Here is a 23,989-nt window from a genome sequence, read left to right on the forward strand (position 1 = left end):
CCATCCCCATTCTCACTACCACAGAGGTTAGCAACGAGAGAGAGTGAAATCTTACGCTGTGCGAAACAAGCTTGCTTTAAGTAGTGGACTTCCCTTAAATGCTTTTTTCTTTTCTTAAAAATAAAAAAAAACAGCAGCGCCCCTGTATCGCCGCGTATAGCTTTGAATTTTTTTTTTTTTATTTATTTATATATATAAAATATTTTTTTTTCTCCTTGCTTCTACCCCTAATCAGCCGTCACCCTGAAGTTTCTAGCCGTCCTCCTCGCCGCAGGAATGCTGGCGTTTCTCGGGGCAATCGTCTGCATCATCGTCAGCGTTCAGCCGGGCGCCAACGGGGCCCCGCAACAGCTTGCCACCGACAATGACTCTCTCTCATCAGTGGCGGGGATGCAGCCTTTCCCGCCGGGGGCTGTGCACGCCGGAGCGGAGGCAGAAGCGGGGCCGCTGGGAGCTCTCCATGGTACTGAAGGCGGCGGTGGGGACCGCGGTCTGGGGCTGGCTTTGGAATCATCGACTTTCACTGGATTGAGCGGCGGACAGACTCAACAGTTTGCGTTCAGCCGAATGATTTGCACTCCCATCCCGGCCGACAAGTGCAAACCAAACGCGAAATCGAATGAGCAGCAAGCCGACGATCCGTTTCTCTACTCCGGAGAGGATCAGGGTTATCTGCGCTCTGCTGCCGACCAGCTGAGACAGACCATGATGCTGCAAAAGGATCAGATTTTAAGAGACCAGGAGACCATACGCGAGCTGACCGGGAAGCTAGGCGAGTGCGAGACCGGGCTGGAGGAGCGGAGTGTTGGTGGGAAAGGAGCGGTTCTCTGGGGTCCCCGGAGGGACACCGCCCGCATGGCCGGGGATCACGCACCCGAGTCGGGTTCACACTCATATTCAGCACGGGCTTTGGAAGAGTTGGAACACGCCATTCACAACATGAAAGACCGGATCGAGAAACTGGAGGTAATAATAATAATAATAATAATAATAATAATAATAATAATAATAATAATAATAATAATATCATGTAAGTTTTATTAGGAAATGATCACGAATTCTCTATGTTTATCTGTCTATATTCAAAGCCATTCTGTTAATCCAGATGTTTAACCAAACGATCAATACACGTTTTTTGTCCTAATAATATAAATTGGATGTAACTATTTGCCTACCGATTAACAGTTGAAGGCATTCTTTAAAAATGTCTCTCCCTGTGATTCATTCACAAAGTGTAATTTGAGAAAACGCTGATATTCGCGTCTCCCCTCACATTTAGTCTGTATCAGTATAGCCGCTGTGCATCGCACGATGTCTCTATTCTAGAAACATGGCCTCAGAAATGTAAACACACACACCTTCTACTCCCTTTGAGCAAAGGGGCGCTGCCCGCACTAACAGCTACTGTAAGTCAATACTGTTTTTTAAAAAAACGTCTTTCTGCTCTGAATTCATGACTATAACCAAATGCAATCCGATAATTATTCATGAGTCTGCGATAGAAGATCAATGAAAATAAAAGGCGGTCGTGATGTTCACAGGCTAGCAGATTGACAGCGCATGATGGTTTATATATATATATATATATATATATATATATATATATATATATATATATATATATATATATATATATATATATATTATTGTAAATTCGGTTATTTTATTGTATTTTTAAATGTGTTTAGATGCTTTGACTGCATAGAATTAACTAATTTAGCTTCATAAAGTCGAATGAAACCTGCTGAATAATGTTACATATTGATTTACATACCGGTTTGTAGTTTTCCATATACTTACAAACTGTCAAAAATGGGAAAATGTGATTCGAAATCTACAATGAAATACTACTGTGCTGTTATTGTAGCTTCCTGTAGACTTTTGCGATATCATCTTCTCGTTTATCTGATTACATCATGATGTCAAATAAAAGATCTGAATGATGTTCATATAGTTTTTTTTTTTTTTTTTTTTAAATGATGTCTCAATAATAACATTCTAGGTGATGCAAAACGTTTGGCCAGAGTGTAGACAACCTGTGTAGACAAATTACACAACCTATCTCACTCCCTCTACTCTCTTTTCTATTCAATTGAAAAGGTCTTTATTTGCATGACAGGCGTTCCAAGTATTGCCAAAGGTAGAGCATTAAACACACAAAAACATGAATACAAATGAAGCTAACCAAAGATCAGATGATAGGAGATGAGTACTCTCTTCAGAAAGCATCTCTTTGGCGGTGCAGGATGCCATGTACCTCGATGATGTAGAGTGTTCAATCAGTTATTACACTTTAATTACAGCTACCGCTATGTCCATGTTATATCCCATTTCATTATGATAGTTCAGGTGCTTTGAATATGAGTTCAGGAGCTGCTCTTCTAGTCGCCTGCCATGGACGTATAGAAAAGTCAACGGCATCTAGTGATTGGCCAATTAGGATCCTTTTGTTTTGCTGGCAATACCCTAGCTGTGCACTAGATGGTGCTGGAGTTCACAAATACAAAAACACTTTGGCTGATCTAGCCTTCAGTATAAGTGCCTATACCAGGCAGCTAGAACTGAAGAGCAACTCAAAGCACAGTAAACAGATCTGAGTAACAGCAATATTGTGTAGGGTGTCACTCATTGGAGAAGAGAGAAGAGTCATTTTGTGCTGCTTGGATAAGAGGCGCCTTACACATGATGTGTTTACTTGCTATACATTTCAAGGAACTAGAAATACACTGCTGTTTAACTTTAGAATTAAGACTTGAGTGTGTTCTATCTATAGATGAAATGTTCTTGAATTACATGAAAAACTGTTAATGAAATGTTAATATGGAAAACAACAAAGTGGTATTTAATTCAATATTTCAATGTAACATTATTCAGCAGGTGTCATTCGACTTAATGAAGCAAAATTACTTAATTCTATAGGGTGAAAACTTTGGGCCCCAGCTGTAGTCTGTACATGTCCAATACTTGGCTGTATAATGATACTGTAATATAGTCTGGAAACTTCTGATGGTAAGATAATAATCGACTAGCATCTGATTACCGCTATTCTGTGTGCATTTCCTACAAAAAAACAGTACAAAAATACACCCTGAAAGCAGGACCCTGAGCTCTGGTGTGTGCAGGACCGGGTATGACTGCAGTGCTGCTGCTGTAAAAATGTCATTAGCCCTTGAGAGCCACAGTGTGAAGCATTTATCATAAACCCAGAGCTCCTGTGTGGAACCAGATGAGAGGAGAGAGAGAGGAAGTGAGAGAGATAGGGAGGGAGAGACAGAGAGACAGAAAGAGAGAGAGAGAGAAAGTGAGAGAGATAGGGAGAGAGAGACAGAGAGAGAGAGAAAGAGAGAGAGAGAGGAAGTGAGAGAGAGAGATAGGGAGGGAGAGAGTGGGGGTGGAGAGCAAAAAGAAGGGTGGGGACAGAGAGGGAAAAAGAATGAAAAAGTGACAGTTAAGAGATAAATGTGTTGCTTTGTAATGTTCCTATGCTTTTCCTGTGTGTTTTCTTTTCCTTCTATCTGAATTGCGTGAGCTCTCAATGTAAAGGCAAGCTTGTGGGAGTTACTGAGAAGGACACAGTCCTTATTAGGGTATGATATATGGAGGATGGCTGTGTGTTGTAATCTCCTGCAGTGATAGATCTTATTATCAGGGTGTGTGTGAGCCAGATGCATGAATTGTCATTAGAAGGTCCAACAGGGTACCACAGCTGCAATGGAGAAAAGAGACAGGAGGTAACAGCTACAAGAAGAGAAAGGATGCTTAGGGAATGTGAGAGAAAGACCTAATTTAAAAGACAGTTGCCTTTAAATACATCTGCTATGTTCCTATTGCTATTTATTTAAAATATGTCTGTATATTAATATACTAATACCGGTAATACCCGTTTAATGTTTCATGCCACCTCCTCTCCCTCATTCTCACCTCAATAACGCTGATGAAGGCACAAGAGCTCAAACGTTTGTCTGCTTGACTCAGTTTAGCTTCAATAACACTGATGAATGCACTAGAACCCAAATGCTTGTCTGCTTGACTCAGTTTCTTCTAGTTTCACCTCAATAAGACAGACACGTACATTAAGCAGAATGTCTGTCTACTGAACAGTGTTCTAATAAAATCTCCATTAGGGCACTTTATGCCCATATGAAATTGAATTATTGACATAATCAAGTAGGAGTCACTCAAGTCCCAAAATACATCCCTTACTCTAAATAAAGCAAAGGGCAATTGTTGATAACTATATGCGATTGATCCTATTAGGCAGTGATGTAATTAAGCGATTTTCACTATAGTGTACTCTCAGATACTGATGAGGTACAGCCATCTGATGGAAATGGCGCCACATTAAGATTGTCTACGCTGTTTAGTTATTCTTATCTGTCTACCTATATATGTGTGTGTGTGTGTGTGTGTGTGTGTGTGTGTGTGTGTGTGTGTCTGCGTGCATGTGTGTGTGTGTGTCTGTGTTTGTTTGTTTGCCCCTGAAATATAAATGTTGAAAAGCAGCAAGCTTGCCCATCTTGGGTATATTTTCAAAGTTACTCCAATCTTTAATTGACTCCTATTTTTTTTTTCAAAAGAGGTGAGAACGCCTATTAATTTGACAAAACTAGAACCAAACAAATAAGTGATATATTTCCAGTTCTCTTAAGCACTGTCAGTGTGTTTTGATTTTCATTTTATAACATTAACATGATTTATTGTCTCCTTTAAAAAAAAAAAAAGTATGGAGGAAACACTTTGAAAATATGGTCCAGTCACTAAGGAGGCTAAACAAGAACATTTCTGAGTAGTCTGGAATAACAAGTCCATGAAGTGGGCATCTGTCTATTTAAGGATTATAGGGTCACTTAATCACTGTCTTAGCTCCCATGATTAGATCTATGTGCTTATGTGACAGAGGAGAAAAGATTATCTATTCTATTCAGTCTTGAACAAAGAAGACTATGCGGTGATCTGATTCAAGCATTCAAAATCCTAAAAGGTATAACAATGTCGAACCAGGGGACTTTTTCGACCTGAAAAAAGAAACAAGGATCAGGGGTCACAAATGGAGATTAGATAGGGGTATTCAGAACAGCTAATTGGAGGCACTTTTTTACACAGAGAATTGTGAGAGTCTTGAACCAACTCCCCAGTAATGTTATTGAAGCTGACACCCTGGGATCCTTCAAGAAACTGCTTGATGAGATTCTGGGATCAATAAGCTACTAACAACCAAACAAGCAAGATGGGCTGAATGGCCTCCTCTCATTTGTAAACTTTCTTATGGTCTTATTAGATGGCTTTTATTACATTCAACAAAGGTGCAGTGGTAACACAAGTATAGGGCAGCTACAATGGGATGAGGCTGGTAGAATGGGACCACAATGTGCTAACAGTGCCTTGCATAAGAATTCACCCCCCTTGGCCTTTTCCACATTTTGTAGTGTTACAACCTGGAATTAAAATGGATTTAATTAGGATTTTTTGTCACTGATCTACACAAAGTAGTCCATAATGTCGAAGTGGGGAAAAAAATCTACATATTTTTCAAAATTATTTACAAATAAAAAGCTGAAAAGTCTTGACTACATAAGTATTCAACCCTTTTGCTGTGACGCCCCTAAATAAGCTCTGGTGCAGCCAATTGCCTTCAGAAGTCACATAATTAGTTGAATGGAGTCCACCTGTGTGCAAATAAAGTGTCACATGATCTCAGATTAAATACACCTGTTTCTGGAAGGCCCCAGAGTTTGTTAGAGAGCATATCTAAACAAACAGCATCATGAAGACCAAGGAGGTATCAAAACAAGTCTGGGATAGAGTTCTGGAGAAGCACAAGTCAGGGTTGGGTTATAAAAAAATATCCCAAACTTTGAACATCCCCCGGAGCACCGTTAAATCCATTATTAAAAAATGGAAAGAATATGGCACAACCGCGACTCTGCCTAGAGAAGGCCGTCCACCAAAACTCAGTGACCAGGTAAGGAGGGCATTAGTCAGAGAAGCAACCAAGAGGCCAATGGTAACTCTGAAGGAGCTGAAGAGATCCACAGCTGAGATGGGAGAAACCGTCCATGGGACAACTATAACCCGGACGCTCCACAAAGCTGGGCTTTATGGAAGAGTGGCGAGAAGAAAGCCATTGCTGAAAAAAAAACATATCAAATCCAGTTTGGATTTTGCCAAAAGGCATGTGGGAGACACAGCAAACATGTGGAAAAAGGTTCTCTGGTCTGATGAGACCAAAATTGAACTTTTTGGCATTAGCGCAAAACGCTGTGTGTGGCGCAAAGCCAACACTGCTCATCACCCTGAGAACACCATCCCCACTATGAAACATGGTGGTGGCAGCATCATGTTATTGGGATGCTTTTCATCGGCAGGGACTGGGAAACTGGTCAGGATTGAGGGCAAGATGGATGGAGCCAAATACAGGGAAATTCTAGAGGAAAACCTGTTTCATTCTGCAAGAGACCTGGGACTGGGGCGGAGGTTCACCTTCCAGCAGGACAATGACCCTAAACACACAGCCAAAGCTACACTGGAGTGGTTTAAAAACAAGAACCTGAATGTCTTAGAATGGCCCAGTCAAAGCCCAGACCTCAATCCGATTGAGAATCTGTGGCAAGACTTGAAAATTGCTGTTCACCAACGGTCCCCATCCAACTTGACAGAGCTTGAGCAATTTTGCCAAGAAGAATGGGCAAAAATTGCAGGATCCAGATGTGCAAAGCTGGTAGAGACTTACCCAAAAAGACTCACAGCTGTAATTGCTGCCAAAGGTGCTTCTACCAAGTATTGACTCAGGGGGGTGAATACTTATGCAACTTACCAACAAATGTCTTTTTTTTGTTTAATTAGTTTTTGTGTCACAATAAAAAATATTTTGCACCTTCAAAGTGTTAAGTATGTTGTGTAAATCAGATGGTAAAAATCCCAATTAAATCCATTTTAATTCCAGGTTGTAACACTACAAAATGTGGAAAAGTCAAAGAGGGGTAAATACTTATGCAAGGCACTGTATACCCTCAATGATCTTCAATTGCAGACAGACAGACAGCTGCACTACAATGGTTCTGTATTACAGGAAGGTACAATGGGATGGATATTCCTTCCATTGTTTCTCTCTTTCTTTCTTTCTCTCTTCCTTTCTCTTTTTCTTTCTTGTACAATGTAGTAATCACATTTCAGAGAGTCTTGTTTCAGCCCAACACCAACACAGATGGAAAGAACACAGTCACTTTGGCAACACTAATTCATATTTATCAAGGCTAATGTTTTACTCTAACATTTGGGAATAGCAGAGAGATTAAGCAGTTGAATAAGCACAAGATTAGTGGATCACACTGTTAACCCCTTACCTGCTAAACCAATGCCAAGGTGATCCATAAGATTGAATTATTAAGCATTTAATTTTACAGTGTAGGATTCAGTTCTAAGGCTTATCTAGATATTATACAAGCGATCGAGTGTGCAAGCAGGTAATGGTCTTCTGAGTAGATGAAATCTGGGTAACAGTTTACATTATGTGTCTCTAATTACAGTGTTATTATGCATAGTTACAATGTATTAAATGTGCACATCTTAATGAATCAGTTGAATAGCAACCAATTAGGGTGATCACAGCATCACAAGCAATGCGACTTCACAATAAAGGAAATCTTGGGCAGAACAGACAGACAGTGGTCTTGATACATTAGCACACTGGTAATGAAATGGAACCCATTGCCCTGTAATTGTTGATTATTAATGGATCAGTATAATACAGACCAATTGCATAAGCACTGTAGTGTCACTGTCTGTCTATCTGTATTGTCATTATAGTGCCTCTGTCTGCCTGTCTGCCCATGTAGATCCTTTAGGGTTTAGTTGGCAGACTGTGGTCCCATTCTACCAGCCCCATCCCATTGTATCTGCCCGATACTTGTGCCACCATTGCCCCCTTAGTGCAATACAGAACCATTGTAGTGCCGATGTCTGTTTGTCTGCCATTAAAGATCAATAAGGGCAGTGGTACTCAACTCTGGCCCTCGAGATCCATTCCAGTCTTCATCTTTTTTCCAAGCAGGTCCTAGCCTCTCAGCAGCTACAATTAACTACATTAGAACCTGCTTGGAGTAAAACTCTGGACTGGATTGGATCTCGGGGGCCAGAGGAAGAGCATAGTTGGTATTCTACCAATGGCAGACTTATCCCAGTGTTGTTGCCCTTGTGCTATTATGACTCTTTCATATAATATACAACCAATTAATTGCTATTCTTTTGAAGAACAGTTCTGCCCCCTTGAATTAGCCTGTTTTCCTGCATCCCTCACCCTCTATTCTCTATCTCCCTCCTTTCGTACCATCTGCCTTTCATCGCTCTCTCTTTCTTGACCCTCCGCCCCTCTGCTGTTCTTCATTTAAGCTCTGTATTGTTCTGTAACAGGGTCAAGATGCCCTGTTTACATGTATATTTTACACTTGTATGTTATCTTTATAATTTTATTTATTAATATGATTAGTGCACACTTTATGTTGTCTGACACTTTATAATTGATTGGTAGCACGTTAGGTTGGCTTCTCCACTTGTTTCCATTTATCTGCCTTAGTGGGCACCGACTAATTGAATTATTGATTTACGCACCTGAATATAAATTGCCCATGTTTTTACAAACGGCATGGCCATCCTGGGGTTTGTATCTGTCTATGCAGGAGTGGGAGCACAGCGTTTGGAGCTTGGAATGACGAGTAAGAGAGAATGAAACGGACCAGTAAATGGAGCATCCCGACTCAGTATTGGGCTGATTGTATGCCGGTGTTGAATAATGAACATGAGCAGCTTGAGTGTCTTTAGCCTGTCGGTAGCCAACCAGAATTTAGGAAGTGAAACAGAATCGGCTATATTGTGATGCTGCTCTCCCTCTCTCTGTTGTGTCCCTCCCCTGTACGGACATTGTACATGGGGGGGGGGGGGGGAGTCAAATTTTTAGATCCGTGGTATTTAGTTTTTACTATTACTGTTATTTGAAAATGTATATCCCCTCTTTGTTGGGTAGCAGCATTGTTGCATTTGCACTTTACAAAATAAATAATTCCCATTAATGTGAACCTTGTTTAACCGTTCAAAATCTCGCTACCTATAGGTAAATTGAATGATTGTCTTAAACAAGTCATTTTTTTACAAGAAATAAATGTCTTTTAAAATGTATTTGGGTGATTTTCTTGGTGCCCTTGTTCCTGCCATTTGTAATCTGTTTTCTGAATAAAAAGAACCTAGAGGTATCCAATAATTTGTTCTGTGCCTTATCACACTGAACTGGCGTAGTTGCTCTATATTCTGATATATTATTAACACATGTAAAGCTGTTTTGATATGCTCCCATAACGGGGAGGTGTTACAGTTAGGAAATCAATCTGATTAGAGTCAGATTGATTTCCTAGCAGATTACAGTCACAGACCATCAGCTCTGAATACACTGTTAAACAGTCTCTCTCCTGCTTCCAAAGTACAGCTATGACCAAAAGTTTTGCATCACCTAGAATTTTAGCATTAAGACAAATATAAACTAGACTGTATTTAAATATTGATTTTGCATTGCAACCCTGTACTGTTCTGTAAAACCTGTCGCCTTGGATAAAGGTGAAATAAATAAATGATAATAATTACAATAATAATAATGTTGCTAAGATAATGGAAGGTGAGGAATGGCGTCTTCAGTTTGCTTGTCAGAACTTGATTCGGACTGAGAAGGTAGTTCAGAAATAAAAAGGATTATGTTCCCCTAACCAGCTTGACTGAGTAAGAAGATTATTCCTCTAAGAAATGGGTTTGGAAAGTGCTGTTACATTTAGAACAACACAAAGGCATAGGCTTCAATGAAATAAAGAAAACAATACAGTGTATTGCTGCTGTTGCAAGGTTCATGCCAGTGGTCTCACAGGTCGATGTTGAAACCTTGATTCAAGTTTTGGTTTCCTACGGTGGCCCTGAAGTGCAAAACACAAACAATAAAAAACATGTCATGCAACAATTTAACAAAGGATGACAAGCAAAAAAGTAAAGACACTGAGAAAGAGTTCTAGTGGAAACATTTGCCATATAATTTACACTAAAGACACTGAGAAAGACTTTTAGTCCATGCATTAATTCGAAGTGCAAGGCAAAACAGGCGAGCAACTGCAGATCAATTGACTGCAAATTTCAACCTGGGGCGCGAGTGGCCAGTTTCATCAAAAACGGTCCGCCGAGAACGCCACAGAGCGAGATACCATAATGGCCCAACGCCCTATTAAGTGACTTTACATTGGGGTTTCCATTTTTTTGTCCACTACCTGTTGCTTTGCAGAACCCCATTGTTTAGTTAAAATCACAAACTAACATCCCATCCAGTCGTTCTCCATTGGAAGTAAAGGGGATCTCAATACAATCCCTCCCCCCCTCTCTTTCTCTGCAGACAGATCTGGTGTCCCGGGGGAACAGCACCCCCCCCTCTGGCACCCCCTGGGTACAGGGAGACTCTCTGCAGTGGAAGGTAGAGGACCTCGAAGACCAGCTGCAGCTGAAGATGAGCCAGCTGGAGAAACAGAGATCCAAAGTGCTGAAGGAGACAGAGCGCAACAGACATGAGATCGACCAGGGAATGAACTCTCTGCACCACAGAGTCACCGAGCTTGAGCAAGGTATGGACCCTGCACTGACATAGCATTGACACTGATCATAATTTTCTTCCATTGTTTGAACTGGAATGGTAAATTAGCCAAAACCATTGACCCTCAGTCCGACCAATCAAAATGAGATTAGTATGGTATGGTATGATATTGCAAAAGACCTATTTGCATGACTCTAATTTTTGTCTGAAAACAAGATACCGGAGAATTCAGACATCAGATAATGAATGAACACTGAATGGATCTCTCTCTCTCTCTAGGTCTCCCAGAATACAACCTCCCAGAAGGATACAAGCTCTCTTTCCCAGTTCGCACTAACTACATGTATGCGCGGGTTCGACGCAGCATCCCGGAGCTCTACTCCTTCTCAGCATGCCTGTGGGTGCTCTCACACTCCTCCTCAGGAATTGGGACCCCCTTCTCCTACTCCGTCCCGGGACAGGCCAACGAGATTGTGCTGCTGCAGGGCGTCCATAACCCAGTGGAGCTGCTCATTAATGACAAGGTCAGAATAAAGCAGTAGAAACGCATCAGTGAGGTGCGCTGGGTAACGAGAAAAGGCCTTTGGGACATCAAGGGTCGTTCCTTGTTAGCACACCATTCTCCCCTAGTGGGGTGATAGAGAGATACACTTGGTAATTACTAGGGGAAGACCAACTAATCCGAGTCGAGATTGACTAGTTGCCGTTCTTAAAGATAAATGTTATTATACAATGTATTTGATCATGTCTGGCTCTCTATGATTTCAAAATGGCACAGCAGTGTTGTGCAGTGCTGTGCTGTGCAGTGTTGTGATCCAATGGTGATGTAACTGATAATACATGATGTGTTCTGTTGCAGGTGGCCCAGCTCCCTCTCCAACTGACTGAGTCCCGCTGGCACCACGTGTGTGTCACCTGGACACTGCGGGATGGGGAGTGGCGTGCCTACCAGGACGGGGAGTTGAGGGGGCACGGAGACAACCTGGCAGCCTGGCACCCCATCAGAGCAGGGGGTGTCCTGATCCTGGGGCAGGAGCAGGTAGGCAGCACGTTTGAAATCAGCCCTGGTGTTAAACCATTCTGAAAGGAGTGCTTGAAATCATCTGTGTATACCTAGAATTTAATTCCCTCCCTATTTAGTAACATCATGTGTGATCTGTGTGCTTCCCATTGTTATTTCTGCTTTACCAAGCTTTCACTGTGCTGTGCTTTTACTATGGGACTGTGGCGGAGTGTCCCGCCCCTATTTATTATTATTTGTATTTTTGTTTGCGGCGCGGGTAAAAGCGCCGCGTCTTTTATTATTATTTAAAAACCCCGTGAGGATGCATGGCTGATCAGCTACTGATTATTTAAATAGCTGACAGTCATGCATCCTTACCAAACGCGTGCAGACTCTGGCCGGGGGATAATAAGATAATTACCAACTAGTTAAATCCCTCGGCCAGAGTATATAAACCAGCAGCACTCTGCACTCGGGGTTGGGGTGTTGGAGTAGAGAGTATGGGGAGCGGAGAGAAGGAATAACATTTAAAAAAACAATTGCTAATACGTGCTGGATTATCCAGCACGGCACTTACTTGTTTGTTTGTTCATTCGTTTGGCCCTCGTGCCCTTTTGTTTTGTTGTTTTGTTTAAATCTTGTTTTTGTTTTGTTTATTAAATACGCTGAGTGCACGAGCATTCAGCTTCACCCGCCCATCCACTGTTTTTGTGTCAGTAACTTCCTGGTCCGTGACGTCATCACACTCACCACTGCGAGCCAGACTGGCACATATGGTGTCCTGCGTGGGACAAAACAAACGCCTCCAATAGCCGGACCAGGAAAGAAAAGCTCGTTTTTTTGTTCGTTTTTTTCAAATAGTGTTTTTTTGTGTTTGGGAAAAAAAAAAAAAAAAAAAAAATGGATAAAGTGGATGCCTACATGGAGAGGTGGCATGCGCATCAGAGGGAGTTAAAGGAAGGAGGGGCTACATGGTGCCTCGCCTGCCTGGAGTATGGGCACCTCCCTGAGGTGTGCCCATATGAAGACCCCCTCTTTGTGCAGGCCTTTGATCGAGGTGAGGTGGAGACTGCAGAGGAGTGGATCCACCTGAAGGCCATACCATCGCCACAGGTGGATCAGGAAACCTGCCTCACCTGCCTCAAAGAGGAGGAGGAACCAGCCCAAAGGAGGAAGGTGAGGAGAAGGAGGCAGAGAGGGGGAAAAGTGAGGAGGAAGCAGAGGGAGCCAAGGTGGTGCACCATGTGCATTGCCTATGGGCATGAGGATGAGGACTGCCCAGAGCAGGAGCCAGGGGATGAGGAGCCCGCACGTCCTGCGCCTGAGTGGGAGGAGCCCGAACGTCCTGCGCCTGAGTGGGAGGAGCCCGAACGTCCTGCGCCTGAGTGGGAGGAGCCCGAACGTCCTGCGCCTGAGTGGGAGGAGCCCGAACGTCCTGCGCCTGAGTGGGAGGAGCCCGAACGTCCTGCGCCTGAGTGGGAGGAGCCCGAACGTCCTGCGCCTGAGTGGGAGGAGCCCGAACGTCCTGCGCCTGAGTGGGAGGAGCCCGAACGTCCTGCGCCTGAGTGGGAGGAGCCCGAACGTCCTACGCCTGAGTGGGAGGAGCCCGAACGTCCTAAGCCCAAGAGAGGGGAGTCGGTGCGTCCACAGCCCAAAAGGGAGGAGTCGGTGCGTCCACAGCCCAAAAGGGAGGAGTCGGTGCGTCCACGGCCCGAAGAGAGGGAAGTCGGGGCTTCCACAGCCCTAGGACCCAAGCTGCAGTCCCAAGAGCCAGAAGGGGAGGAGTTACAGGCTCAACCCCCTGAATTTTTCTGGGGGGGAGAAGGGCAGGATGCTGGTGTTCCCCAGCAGCCTCTATTTATGCTGCTGAAGGGAGCACGGCACACACCAGCCCAGCCGCCACAGCCTCCCTCTGAGTGGCCAGCATCCGCCCCATCGCCTCTGCCTCCACCACCACCAGGAGCAGAGCAGCGGGAGCTGCCTCTGCCTCCGCCACCTCCACCGCCAGGAGCAGAGCAGCGGGAGCTGCCTCTGCCTCCGCCACCTCCACCAGCAGAGGGTGAATGCCTGCTGGTTATGCCTCCACCGCCGTGGGAGGACGACGTGTTGCTCCCGCCTCCGCCAGCAGAGGGTGAGTTCCTGCTGGTGCCACTTCCACCCCCGTGGGAGGACTATGTGTTGCTCCCGCCTCCGCCAGCAGAGGGAATATGCCTGCTGGTTCCGCCTCCCTCGCCACCACCAGCAGAGGGAGCATGCCTGCTGGTTTCCCCACTGCAGCCTGAAGGGGAGGAAGCCCTGCGGCCTTGGCAGCCTGAAGGGGAGGAAGCCCTGCGGCCTTGGCAGCCTGAAGGGGAGGAAGCCCTGCGGCCTTGGCAGCCTGAAGGGGAGGAAGCCCTGCGGCCTTGGCAGCTTGAAGGTGAGGAAGCCCTGCGGCCTTGGCAGCCTGAAGGGGAGGAAGCCCTGCCGCCTTGGCAGCCTGAAGGGGAGGAAGCCCTGCCGCCTTGGCAGCCTGAAGGGGAGGAAGCCCTGCCGCCTTGGCAGCCTGAAGGGGAGGAAGCCCTGCCGCCTTGGCCGCCTGAAGGGGAGGAAGCCCTGCCGCCTTGGCCGCCTGAAGGGGAGGAAGCCCTGCCGCCTTGGCAGCCTGAAGGGGAGGAAGCCCTGCCGCCTTGGCAGCCTGAAGGGGAGGAAGCCCTGCCGCCTTCGCAGCCTGAAGGGGAGGAAGCCCTGCCGCCTTCGCTGCCAGAAGGGGAGGAGCCGCCTTCGCTGCCTGAAGGGGAGGAAGCCCTGCCGCCTTGGCCGCCAGAAGGGGAGGAGCCCCTGTCGCCTTGGCCGCCAGAAGGGGAGGAGCCCCTGCCGCCTTGGCAGCCTGAAGGGGAGGAGCCCCTGTCGCCTTGGCCGCCAGAAGGGGAGGAGCCCCTGCCGCCTTGGCAGCCTGAAGGGGAGGAGCCTTGGCCGCCAGAAGGGGAGGAGCCCCTGCTGCCTTGGCCGCCAGAAGAGGAGAAGCCCCTGCCGCCTTGGCCGCCAGAAGAGGAGGAGCCCCTGCCGCCTTTACCGTCAGGAGGAGAGGAGCAGGAGCTACCTCTACCTCCACCACCACCACCATTGGGAGAAGTGGAGCTCCTGCTGCCGCCTTCATGGCCAGGGGCTCCCCTCCAGCCGTCGGCATCGCCTAGGATCGCCTGTGTCTCCTTTGCATCTCCTAGGGTTGCTGCCTGTCCTGCGTCGCCTCCCGAGGGTCCGCTGCCGTCGCCTCCCGAGGGTCCGCTGCCGCTGCCGTCGCCTCCCGAGGGTCCGCTGCCGTCGCCTCCCGAGGGTCCGCTGCCGTCGCCTCCCGAGGGTCCGCTGCCGTCGCCTCCCGAGGGTCCGCTGCCGCTGCCGTCGCCTCCCGAGGGTCCGCTGCCGTCGCCTGGGGTCGCCAGGGATCTGGCTTCGCCTGGGGTCGCCACACTATGGCCGGAGCCCCACGGAGGGGAACTGCCGGCCATCAAGAAAGGGGGGGAGGTCAGGAGACCAGCTCCCCCAGCCGCACTTTCGCGGCAGGAGTTTGGGTGGTCAGAGCCCCACGGAGGGGAACTGCTGGCCATGAAGAGGAGGGGGAAGGTCAGGAGACCAGCTCCCCCAGCCGCACTTTCGCGGCAGGAGAGAGTGTGGAGGGAGCCCCGGAAGAGGGAGCTGCCGGCCACGAAAAATTGGGGGGTGCCGGAGATTCCACCATGGCCACCCCCCAGAAGCAACTTGCTTCCCCCTCTTCCGGGACTTTAAGACTGAGGGGGGAGGTGGCCGTTAGGGCCATGTGTGCTGCGCACAAGGGGGGGCATGTGTGGCGGAGTGTCCCGCCCCTATTTATTATTATTTGTATTTTTGTTTGCGGCGCGGGTAAAAGCGCCGCGTCTTTTATTATTATTTAAAAACCCCGTGAGGATGCATGGCTGACCAGCTACTGATTATTTAAATAGCTGACAGTCATGCATCCTTACCAAACGCGTGCAGACTCTGGCCGGGGGATAATAAGATAATTACCAACTAGTTAAATCCCTCGGCCAGAGTATATAAACCAGCAGCACTCTGCACTCGGGGTTGGGGTGTTGGAGTAGAGAGTATGGGGAGCGGAGAGAAGGAATAACATTTAAAAAAACAATTGCTAATACGTGCTGGATTATCCAGCACGGCACTTACTTGTTTGTTTGTTCATTCGTTTGGCCCTCGTGCCCTTTTGTTTTGTTGTTTTGTTTAAATCTTGTTTTTGTTTTGTTTATTAAATACGCTGAGTGCACGAGCATTCAGCTTCACCCGCCCATCCACTGTTTTTGTGTCAGTAACTTCCTGGTCCGTGACGTCATCACACTCACCACTGCGAGCCAGACTGCCACAGGGACACATTTATAATGCGTTAGTTTATTGTGGTTTGTCTTTTACTTTGCTTTACCAGACCTCTCTGTGCTTTACAGTCCTTCCCTATGCTTTACCAGACCTCTCTGTGCTTTACAATGCTTCCCTATACTTTACCAGACCTCTCTGTGCTTTACAATGCTTCCCTATGCTTTACCATACCTCTCTGTACTTTATAATGCTTCCCTGTGCTTTAACACACCTCTCTGTGCTTTACAATCCTTCCCTATGCTTTACCAGACCTATCTCTGTTTTATAATGCTGTACTTTGCTTTAGCTTTCACTGTGCTTTATTACACTTTGCTGTGCTTTTAATATGGCACACTTTATTGGGTGATGCTGGTTGTGCTGGGTGTTGATTGGATGACGTCTGTTGTACTGGGTGTTGATTGGATGATGTATGTTGTACTGGGTGTTGATTGGATGATGTCTGTTGTACTGGGTGTTGATTGGATGATGTATGTTGTACTGGGTGTTGATTGGATGATGTCCGTTGTACTGGGTGTTGAATGGATGTTAATCGTTGTTCTGGGTGTTGATTGGATGATGTCCGTTGTACTGGGTATTGAATGGATGTTAATCATTGTGCTGGACCTTGATTGGATGATGTCTGTTGTACTGGGTGTTGATTGGATGATATCCGTTGTGCTGGGTGTTGATTGGATGACATATGTTGTACTGGGTGTTGATTGGATGATGTCTGTTGTACTGGGTGTTGATTGGATGATGTCTGTTGTGCTGGATGTTGATTGGATGCTGTTCATTGCAGGATGTTGTTTGGATGATGTCCGTCATGCTGGGTGTTGATTGGATGTTGTTCGATGTGCTGAGTGTTGATTGGATGATGTCCATTGTGCTGGATGTTGATTGGATGATGTTCGTTGTGCTGGAGGTTGATTGGATGCTGTTCGATGTGCTGGGTGTTGATTGGATGATGTCCGTTGTACTGGGTGTTGAATGGATGTTAATCATTGTGCTGGACCTTGATTGGATGATGTCTGTTGTACTGGGTGTTGATTGGATGATATCAGTTGTGCTGGGTGTTGATTGGATGTTGTTCATTGTGTTGCAGGACACGTTGGGAGGCCGGTTTGATGCCACCCAGGCTCTGGTGGGGGAGCTGGCCCAGTTTAACCTGTGGGATCGGGTCCTGACCCCCTCGGAAGTTCGCAGCTTGGCCGAGTGCCAGGAGACAAGCGCTGGCAACGTGGTGCCCTGGGACGACCAGCACATCGACGTCTACGGAGGGGCTGCCAAGTGGCCATTCGAATCCTGCCAGGAGCGACGAGGAAACTGAGACACACAGGAAACACACACACACAGAGAAAGAGACACACACACACACACATACACACACACAAGCACAGCTTTTACCCATCACTACAAAATCAGCCATTGGGAATCATTCAGTGATACAGCAGTGTAACCTTGACTGCTTTAAATAGTTTGAATTGAAAATGAATGAACACATTTTTAAACTAGTGCTCACACACACAGAGGATTCTCATAATCGCGTCTTAATCTGGAAGGTAAAAACAAATAGTATATCCGATCATAGCCAAATGCAATCTGAAACATCTGGGAGTGTCTGATAAAAGATGGGTGAAGACTGGTGCCAAATCGAGGCAGTTATCGTGTTCACCCGGTACAGACAGACAGTGCACAATCCCCATTTTTTTAGTGAGGACCCTAACAAGTTTGAAACAAGATCTTTAAAATCTTAGAGGATAGTCACAGGCACAGTGGGAAAGGCAGTCGTATGCCAAGGCATCCCAGAGTGCTGTACAAAGTTAAAAACAAAACAAAATAGCTCATGTATACAATACATAACCCATTATTAAAAAAAGTATGTTTTCCATTTAGGTTTAAAATAATCCAGTGTTTCAGCCTGCCTAATGGTAACTGGAATAGAGTTCCACAACCGAGGAGCACAACAGCAAAAAACTCCGGCTCCAGCTGTTTTAAGATGACTTTTTGGAACAATTAAAAGTTCTGCATTTTCTGATCTCAAAGAACAACTAGGAAGATACAGAGTTAGTAGTTCTTGGAGATAGATGGTCCTAATCCATGAAAGGCCTAATAAAGATATCACAGCAACTTAAAAATCAATTCGGTAGCTCACTGGTAACCAACGTAAGGACCTAAGCACTGGAGTAATGTGTTGAGAAAGACGAGTATGAGAAAGCAGTCTTGCAGCTGCGTTCTGAATAAGCTGAAGCCTTCTGAGTTTATTAGCAGGTATACCAGCAAACAAAGAATGGCAATAATCAAGACGAGAAGTTATAAAATGCATGTATCAACATCTCTGAATCACTCACATCCAATACAAATTTTAATTTCTGATAACAGAATTCATTTGAAAATCAAAATTCGCTCTAGTGGAAGGTAAAATGGAATTTCCATCAAAATTAATATTGATTGGATTACGTTTCGTCAAAACCCCTTTTAGAATCAATTAACAAAACCTCAGTTTCGTCTGGGTTTATTTTCAACCAGTTTGTAGCCATCCATAATTGGATCTCAGTTAAACATTCTAAGTGTATTTTGCCATGTCTGCATGCAGAGGAAATGATGCACAGATTTGTGTATCATCAGCATAAAAATGAAAGTCAAGATTGTATTTTCTAATCATGTTCCCAAGAGGTAACATGTATACACTGAACACAAAGGGTCCACAACAGAGCCCTGAGGAACGCCACACTGTGCAGTACCTATTTCAGAGGTACTGTTGCCCAGTGAGATAAATTGGTGACAATGAGATAGGTAGGAAACAAACCAATCAATAACTTTCCCAGAAAGACCAACATGAGACTGCAGCCGATTTAACAGAATCTCATGATCAATGGTATCAAATGCTGCAGAGAGATCTAAAAGAAACAAAAATTGAAAGAATTCCAGGGTCTGTAGCCATATGAAGATCATTGCAAACTCTCAATAAAGTACTAAAGTCTCAGTACTATGACCAGAACGAAAACCAGGTTGAAATGTTTCCAGCAAATCATTACTGCTGAGATGCATAAAATTGGTCAGCAACAACTTTTTCAATTACTTTTGCCAAAAATGGCATGTTGGAAATAGGACGGTAGTTTCCTAACACCTCAGGGGAGATATCTTGTTTCTTAAGAAGAGGTCTCACCTGCACCAGTTCCATATCTAAAGTTAAAGAGGAATTCACTATGTTATTATTATTATTATTTGTTTATTTAGCAGGCGCCTTTATCCAAGACGACTTACAGAGACTAGGGTGTGTGAACTATGCATCAGCTGCAGAGTCACTTACAACAACGTCTCACCCGAAAGACGGAGCACAAGGAGGTTAAGTGACTTGCTCAGGGTCACACAATGAGTCAGTGGCTGAGGTGGGATTTGAACTGGAGAACTCCTGGTTACAAGCCCTTTTCTTTAACCACTGGACCACACAACCTCCTGTAGCAACTTTACAACACCCAGTTAGTTAAGACAGGACCAAGGACTGAGATGCACTCATTGTTAGTTAAGACAGGGCCAAGGACTGAGATGCACTCCTTATTGAGCCAAGGGTCTAAACTGCGTGAAGTAGAATAGATGAGACTACTTTCTCAATATTGTCATTAGAGACCGTTTTGAAAGTAACCAATAATTGTCCAGATTTAAAATAGCCAGTAGTAGATGCACGATGGGAGGCGAAGCCAAATCAGCAGGTAGTAACTGTGCTCGAACTGCCTGAATTGTATCACTGAAAAAAAACAGTAATTTGTTACACTGAGTAGTGGTGTTTACATTCTGCATAGTTACCAATTTTGGATTTAGCAATTTATCAATTGTACTAAACAGAGTAGCAGGCCTATTTTTTTCAATAAGAAAAGTAGGTTGCTTTAGCTTTATTCAAAGAATCCTTACATGAAATTTCCAAATCTCTAGGTCAATACAGAACCCAGTTATAAGAACTCTCTGTTTTCTTGTCTATAGATTATAACATGTCCTAAAATGGAATAGTAGAGGTCTGGAAAAACTGATCTAGCATGGAAGGTGTTGCTTTCTAGTCAGTTAGACAGCAGTCTGGAGATTCATTTGACTTGGGAGACAGCCTTTATGAAACCGCAAAGCTTTTCTACAGCTATGGCGAAAAGTTTTCCATCACCCAGAATTTTAGGATTGAGACATTATTTTATATATATATGAACAGAATTTAGATATTATATTTAACATTATGTAATCAAAGAAACTGTAAAATAATATTGCAAAAGTCTACCAGAAGTCATAATAGTAGTACAGTAGTATTTCATGTTAAATTTCTTAATGTCACATATTTTAAATCAGTTTTTTGTGAAGTACTGGAAAACGTTACATTATTCAACAGGTTTCACTCGACTTTATGAAGCAAAATTAGTATTGGGAGATGCAAAACTTTTGGTCATAGCTGTAGTTAATATTATCCAGCTTTTATAAATGAGGAATAATTTTAAACCTGGCAATTGACTCTGCCTTACACTTTAGAGAACCCTGTTATTGCATTTCTACACAAAGCTGATTTTGTACTGACGGGTGACATTTGAAAACATATGTTACTGACCATTAGGGTGAGCCAAGCCAACCAAGGATCTCTTTAGTTTACTTGTCAATCAAGTGTACATTCAATTATTATTTGGGTTTTTTAAACATGTCACTCAAGGGCACGTAAATATAAAAATGATACACAGGCACTTCTACAGATGTGTAGCTGATCTTGGTCAATTCCACTTGTAATTGTGTTATTCATAATTGACTCCAGTTACAACGTAACTGCAATGTAATTGTGGTTCAACCTTGGCACACCCGCGTAATTGTAATTGTACCATAAAAATGATCAATTACAGTTTAATTACATATTTATTTGTCCTACTTAGAATTTCATCATTTGTGATCCACTGATTATCACCATTATTTTGCAAAATGACAAAAAATATTATAAATGATGTATTTGTGCCTGTGATTAATGCTTGGGTTATTAAGAATATGAGAATCCGAGTAAACATGTTAATGTGTGCATTGTTACTTTTCAGTATAATTGTAATTACTGCAGCATAATTGTACCTGTATTTGTAATTGAACAAAATAGCACTGTAATTGTAATTGAAAGCAGGTCTGGTGTGTAGTAGAGAGACAGGGCCTGCAGGAACTGCTTATTGCTTTCATTGCACTTTAGGTTGATTGACCAAAAACAGTCCTAATTGGCTCCTTCGTTATCGAGTATATTAATCGAGCCCTATCTGAGTTAAAAAAAAAAAAAAACTCAACAGGTTTTGTGTCTTGAATTTTGTTCTGTGTTGGTGTGTGTGTTTGAAATGGCTTTACATGTCATTGTATTTACTGTTTGTGATTGATTCTCAGGTCTGTTGCTCCTCCAGTATTCAATTTTGATCATTTTCCACCTGTAGAATTCCTGATCCCAAAGAAATCAAGTAAACCAGTGACCTTTTAACTCTGCTGGCCTGACCTTACTCATAATTACGATTGGGGTCAGTGGAGCTGATAGGTAATTAATTAGTCATTTAGAAGACGCTTTTATCCAAAACAACTTATAGGGACTGGGTGGTGAACTATGCTTCATCAACAACTGCTGCAGCAGAGTCACTTACAATATGACCTCGGTTTTACGTCTCATCCGAGGGGTCATGTGATTTGAATCAGGAAGTACTCAAAAGGAGCCAGAAACTAGTATTCTACAGGCTCATTTAAAGTTAATATTGGAGTGACAGCGCTTATCAGAACCACTCAGAATGCTTGATACATCACAAAAGGGTAACGGAAATGTGAATCAATAAATAAACAGAGATTTGAAGACACATACATTCTTCTTAAACTGTGGTTTTGTATTATTATTATTATTATTATTATTATTATTATTATTATTATTATTATTATTATTATTATTATTATTATTATACATATATACACACAGACACACACCCAGTCTGTGAAGTGCCTGACCGATTAAATAACCGTCTTATTTTATAACTGACTTTTTATTTCAACATTAAATGTTAAATATGGTATTTGTGGATATTATTAGGACAAAAAAGTACCACTTCAAATATTCAACATATAGACATTTTGTATCTATCTATCTGTCTATCTGTCTATCTGTCTATCTGTCTATCTGTCTATAGGACGTGAATCTTCCTCTTATCTGGGGTGCTGACATTTTTACTTCCTTAGTGAGGCTGTACAATGACAATGGTTTACCCCTTACATAGATACTTCTTAAAAGCCGAGTACAAGTATGAGCATCAGCCCTCCACTACTCACTCTATCTAGCTAGTCTTTATCTGTCTGTTGTAAAAAAAATGTTTGCATTATGAGTTTACTCCTATCAGTGATCTTTATGAATGACATGCATGGTGTTGTTTTGAGATTAGCAGCTGAAACGTGTCGATTCAAATCAAAGATATTCTGTTCGTGTTCTGGTAAAAATGTGGTTCTGTTTTTCAGTCAGTGAGTGAGCCGACGTCACTGTTTACTGTCACCGTGTACAAAAGACAAACAGCAGATTTATGGATGCTATGCCATTCTCTCTCTCTCTCTAAAATCTGTGACTTGGTCCTTTATCTATAATAATAAAAAGAGAAAGCATGACCATGGTTAACATTTTAAGGCGGGGGGTATCATTTTCACTGTTTCACTTATTTGTCAGTTGGCTTTTATGGAGTTCAATATTTAAAAAGAAATTGCTGGGCTGCAGTGTGGAAGGCAGTAGGTTTGAGTAGCTCAGTGGTTAGATAAAGAAAGCGCTGGGCTGCAGTGTGGAAGGCAGTAGGTTTGAGTAGCTCAGTGGTTAGATAAAGAAAGCGCTGGGCTGCAGTGTGGAAGGCAGTAGGTTTGAGTAGCTCAGTGGTTAGATAAAGAAAGCGCTGGGCTGCAGTGTGGAAGGCAGTGGGTTTGAGGAGCTCAGCGGTTAGATAAAGATAGTGCTGGGCTGCAGTGTGGAAGGCAGTAGGTTTGAGTAGCTCAGTGGTTAGATAAAGAAAGCGCTGGGCTGCATTGTGGAAGGCAGTGGGTTTGAGCTGCTCATTGGTTAGATAACGAAAGAGCTGGGCTGCAGTGTGGAAGGCAGTGGGGTTTGAGGAGCTCAGTGGTTAGATAAAGAAAGCGCTGGGCTGCAGTGTGGAAGGCAGTGGGTTTGAGGAGCTCAGCGGTTAGATAAAGAAAGCGCTGGGCTGCAGTGTGGAAGGCAGTGGGTTTGAGGAGCTCAGCGGTTAGATAAAGATAGTGCTGGGCTGCATTGTGGAAGGCAGTGGGTTTGAGTAGCTCAGTGGTTAGATAAAGAAAGTGCTGGGCTGCATTGTGGAAGGCAGTGGGTTTGAGTAGCTCAGTGGTTAGATAAAAAAAAGTGCTGGGCTGCAGTGTGGAAGGCTTTGAGGAGCTTAGTGGTTTGTGGAGTGTCTCAAGTGCTTGAAATAAACAATTATTAGAGGGGAAGTGAAAATGGTACTGCAGATACAGCAAATACATGAAACCTATGGTGCTAAAAAGGAGAGAGAGAGAGAGAGAGAGAGAGAGAGAGAGAGAGAGAGAGAGAGAGAGAGAGAGAGAGAGAGAGAGAGAGAGAGAGAGAGACTGTGTAGCTGTGCTGAGTTGCACTGGCTCTTTTTAGATTAGATAATATTTCCTACTGTACCTCTGTACCTGTTCAGGTATATTTGCTGTTTTTTCTTTCTGTAAAAACACAATTGTGTGAAGTCTTGAATACAAATAAAATCTTGACACATGACCTCTATCTGTAGTTCTGTTATAATTGTGCTTATTATTTCTTATTTATAATTAAACATTTACTATACATCTGCATAAACCCTTTGAAAGTTTACCACAGTATTTTTGCATTTTTGCTATGTTTTTCCCATAGTTTACCCGGTTTGCCATGTTTATTAATATGCTTTACACTTCACAATTCTTTGCATACCTATGCTTTAGCTTTCACTGTGGTTTATTACACTTTACTGAGATTTTACTATAGGACACTTTTTAAA

At 43.8% G+C, this 23,989-nt stretch overlaps 1 protein-coding gene across 1 annotated transcript; it reads left to right on the top strand.

Moving 5' to 3' along the window:
- Positions 1-23,733, top strand: LOC117433084 (neuronal pentraxin-2-like). The gene is made up of 5 exons (XM_034919913.2): positions 1-966; positions 10,418-10,643; positions 10,892-11,136; positions 11,472-11,651; positions 17,077-23,733. The coding sequence occupies exons 1-5, from the start codon at positions 277-279 to the stop codon at positions 17,299-17,301; spliced, it is 1,566 nt and encodes a 521-aa protein (XP_034775804.2). The 5' UTR covers positions 1-276; the 3' UTR covers positions 17,302-23,733.
- Positions 23,734-23,989: the final 256 nt, after the last annotated feature.

Source organism: Acipenser ruthenus, chromosome 52, assembly GCF_902713425.1.
Source record: "Acipenser ruthenus chromosome 52, fAciRut3.2 maternal haplotype, whole genome shotgun sequence".
Classification (NCBI taxonomy): Eukaryota; Metazoa; Chordata; class Actinopteri; order Acipenseriformes; family Acipenseridae; genus Acipenser; species Acipenser ruthenus.

What these genes read in the sequence shown, in the direction of transcription:
- LOC117433084 (XM_034919913.2), top strand. Translation starts at nt 277, where the DNA reads ATGCTGGCGTTTCTCGGGGCAATCGTCTGCATCATCGTCAGCGTTCAG. An exon ending in ACCGGATCGAGAAACTGGAG is followed by an intron (nt 967 to 10,417) that starts GTAATAATAATA and finishes CTTTCTCTGCAG; the next exon opens with ACAGATCTGGTGTCCCGGGG. An exon ending in TGATCCTGGGGCAGGAGCAG is followed by an intron (nt 11,652 to 17,076) that starts GTAGGCAGCACG and finishes ATTGTGTTGCAG; the next exon opens with GACACGTTGGGAGGCCGGTT.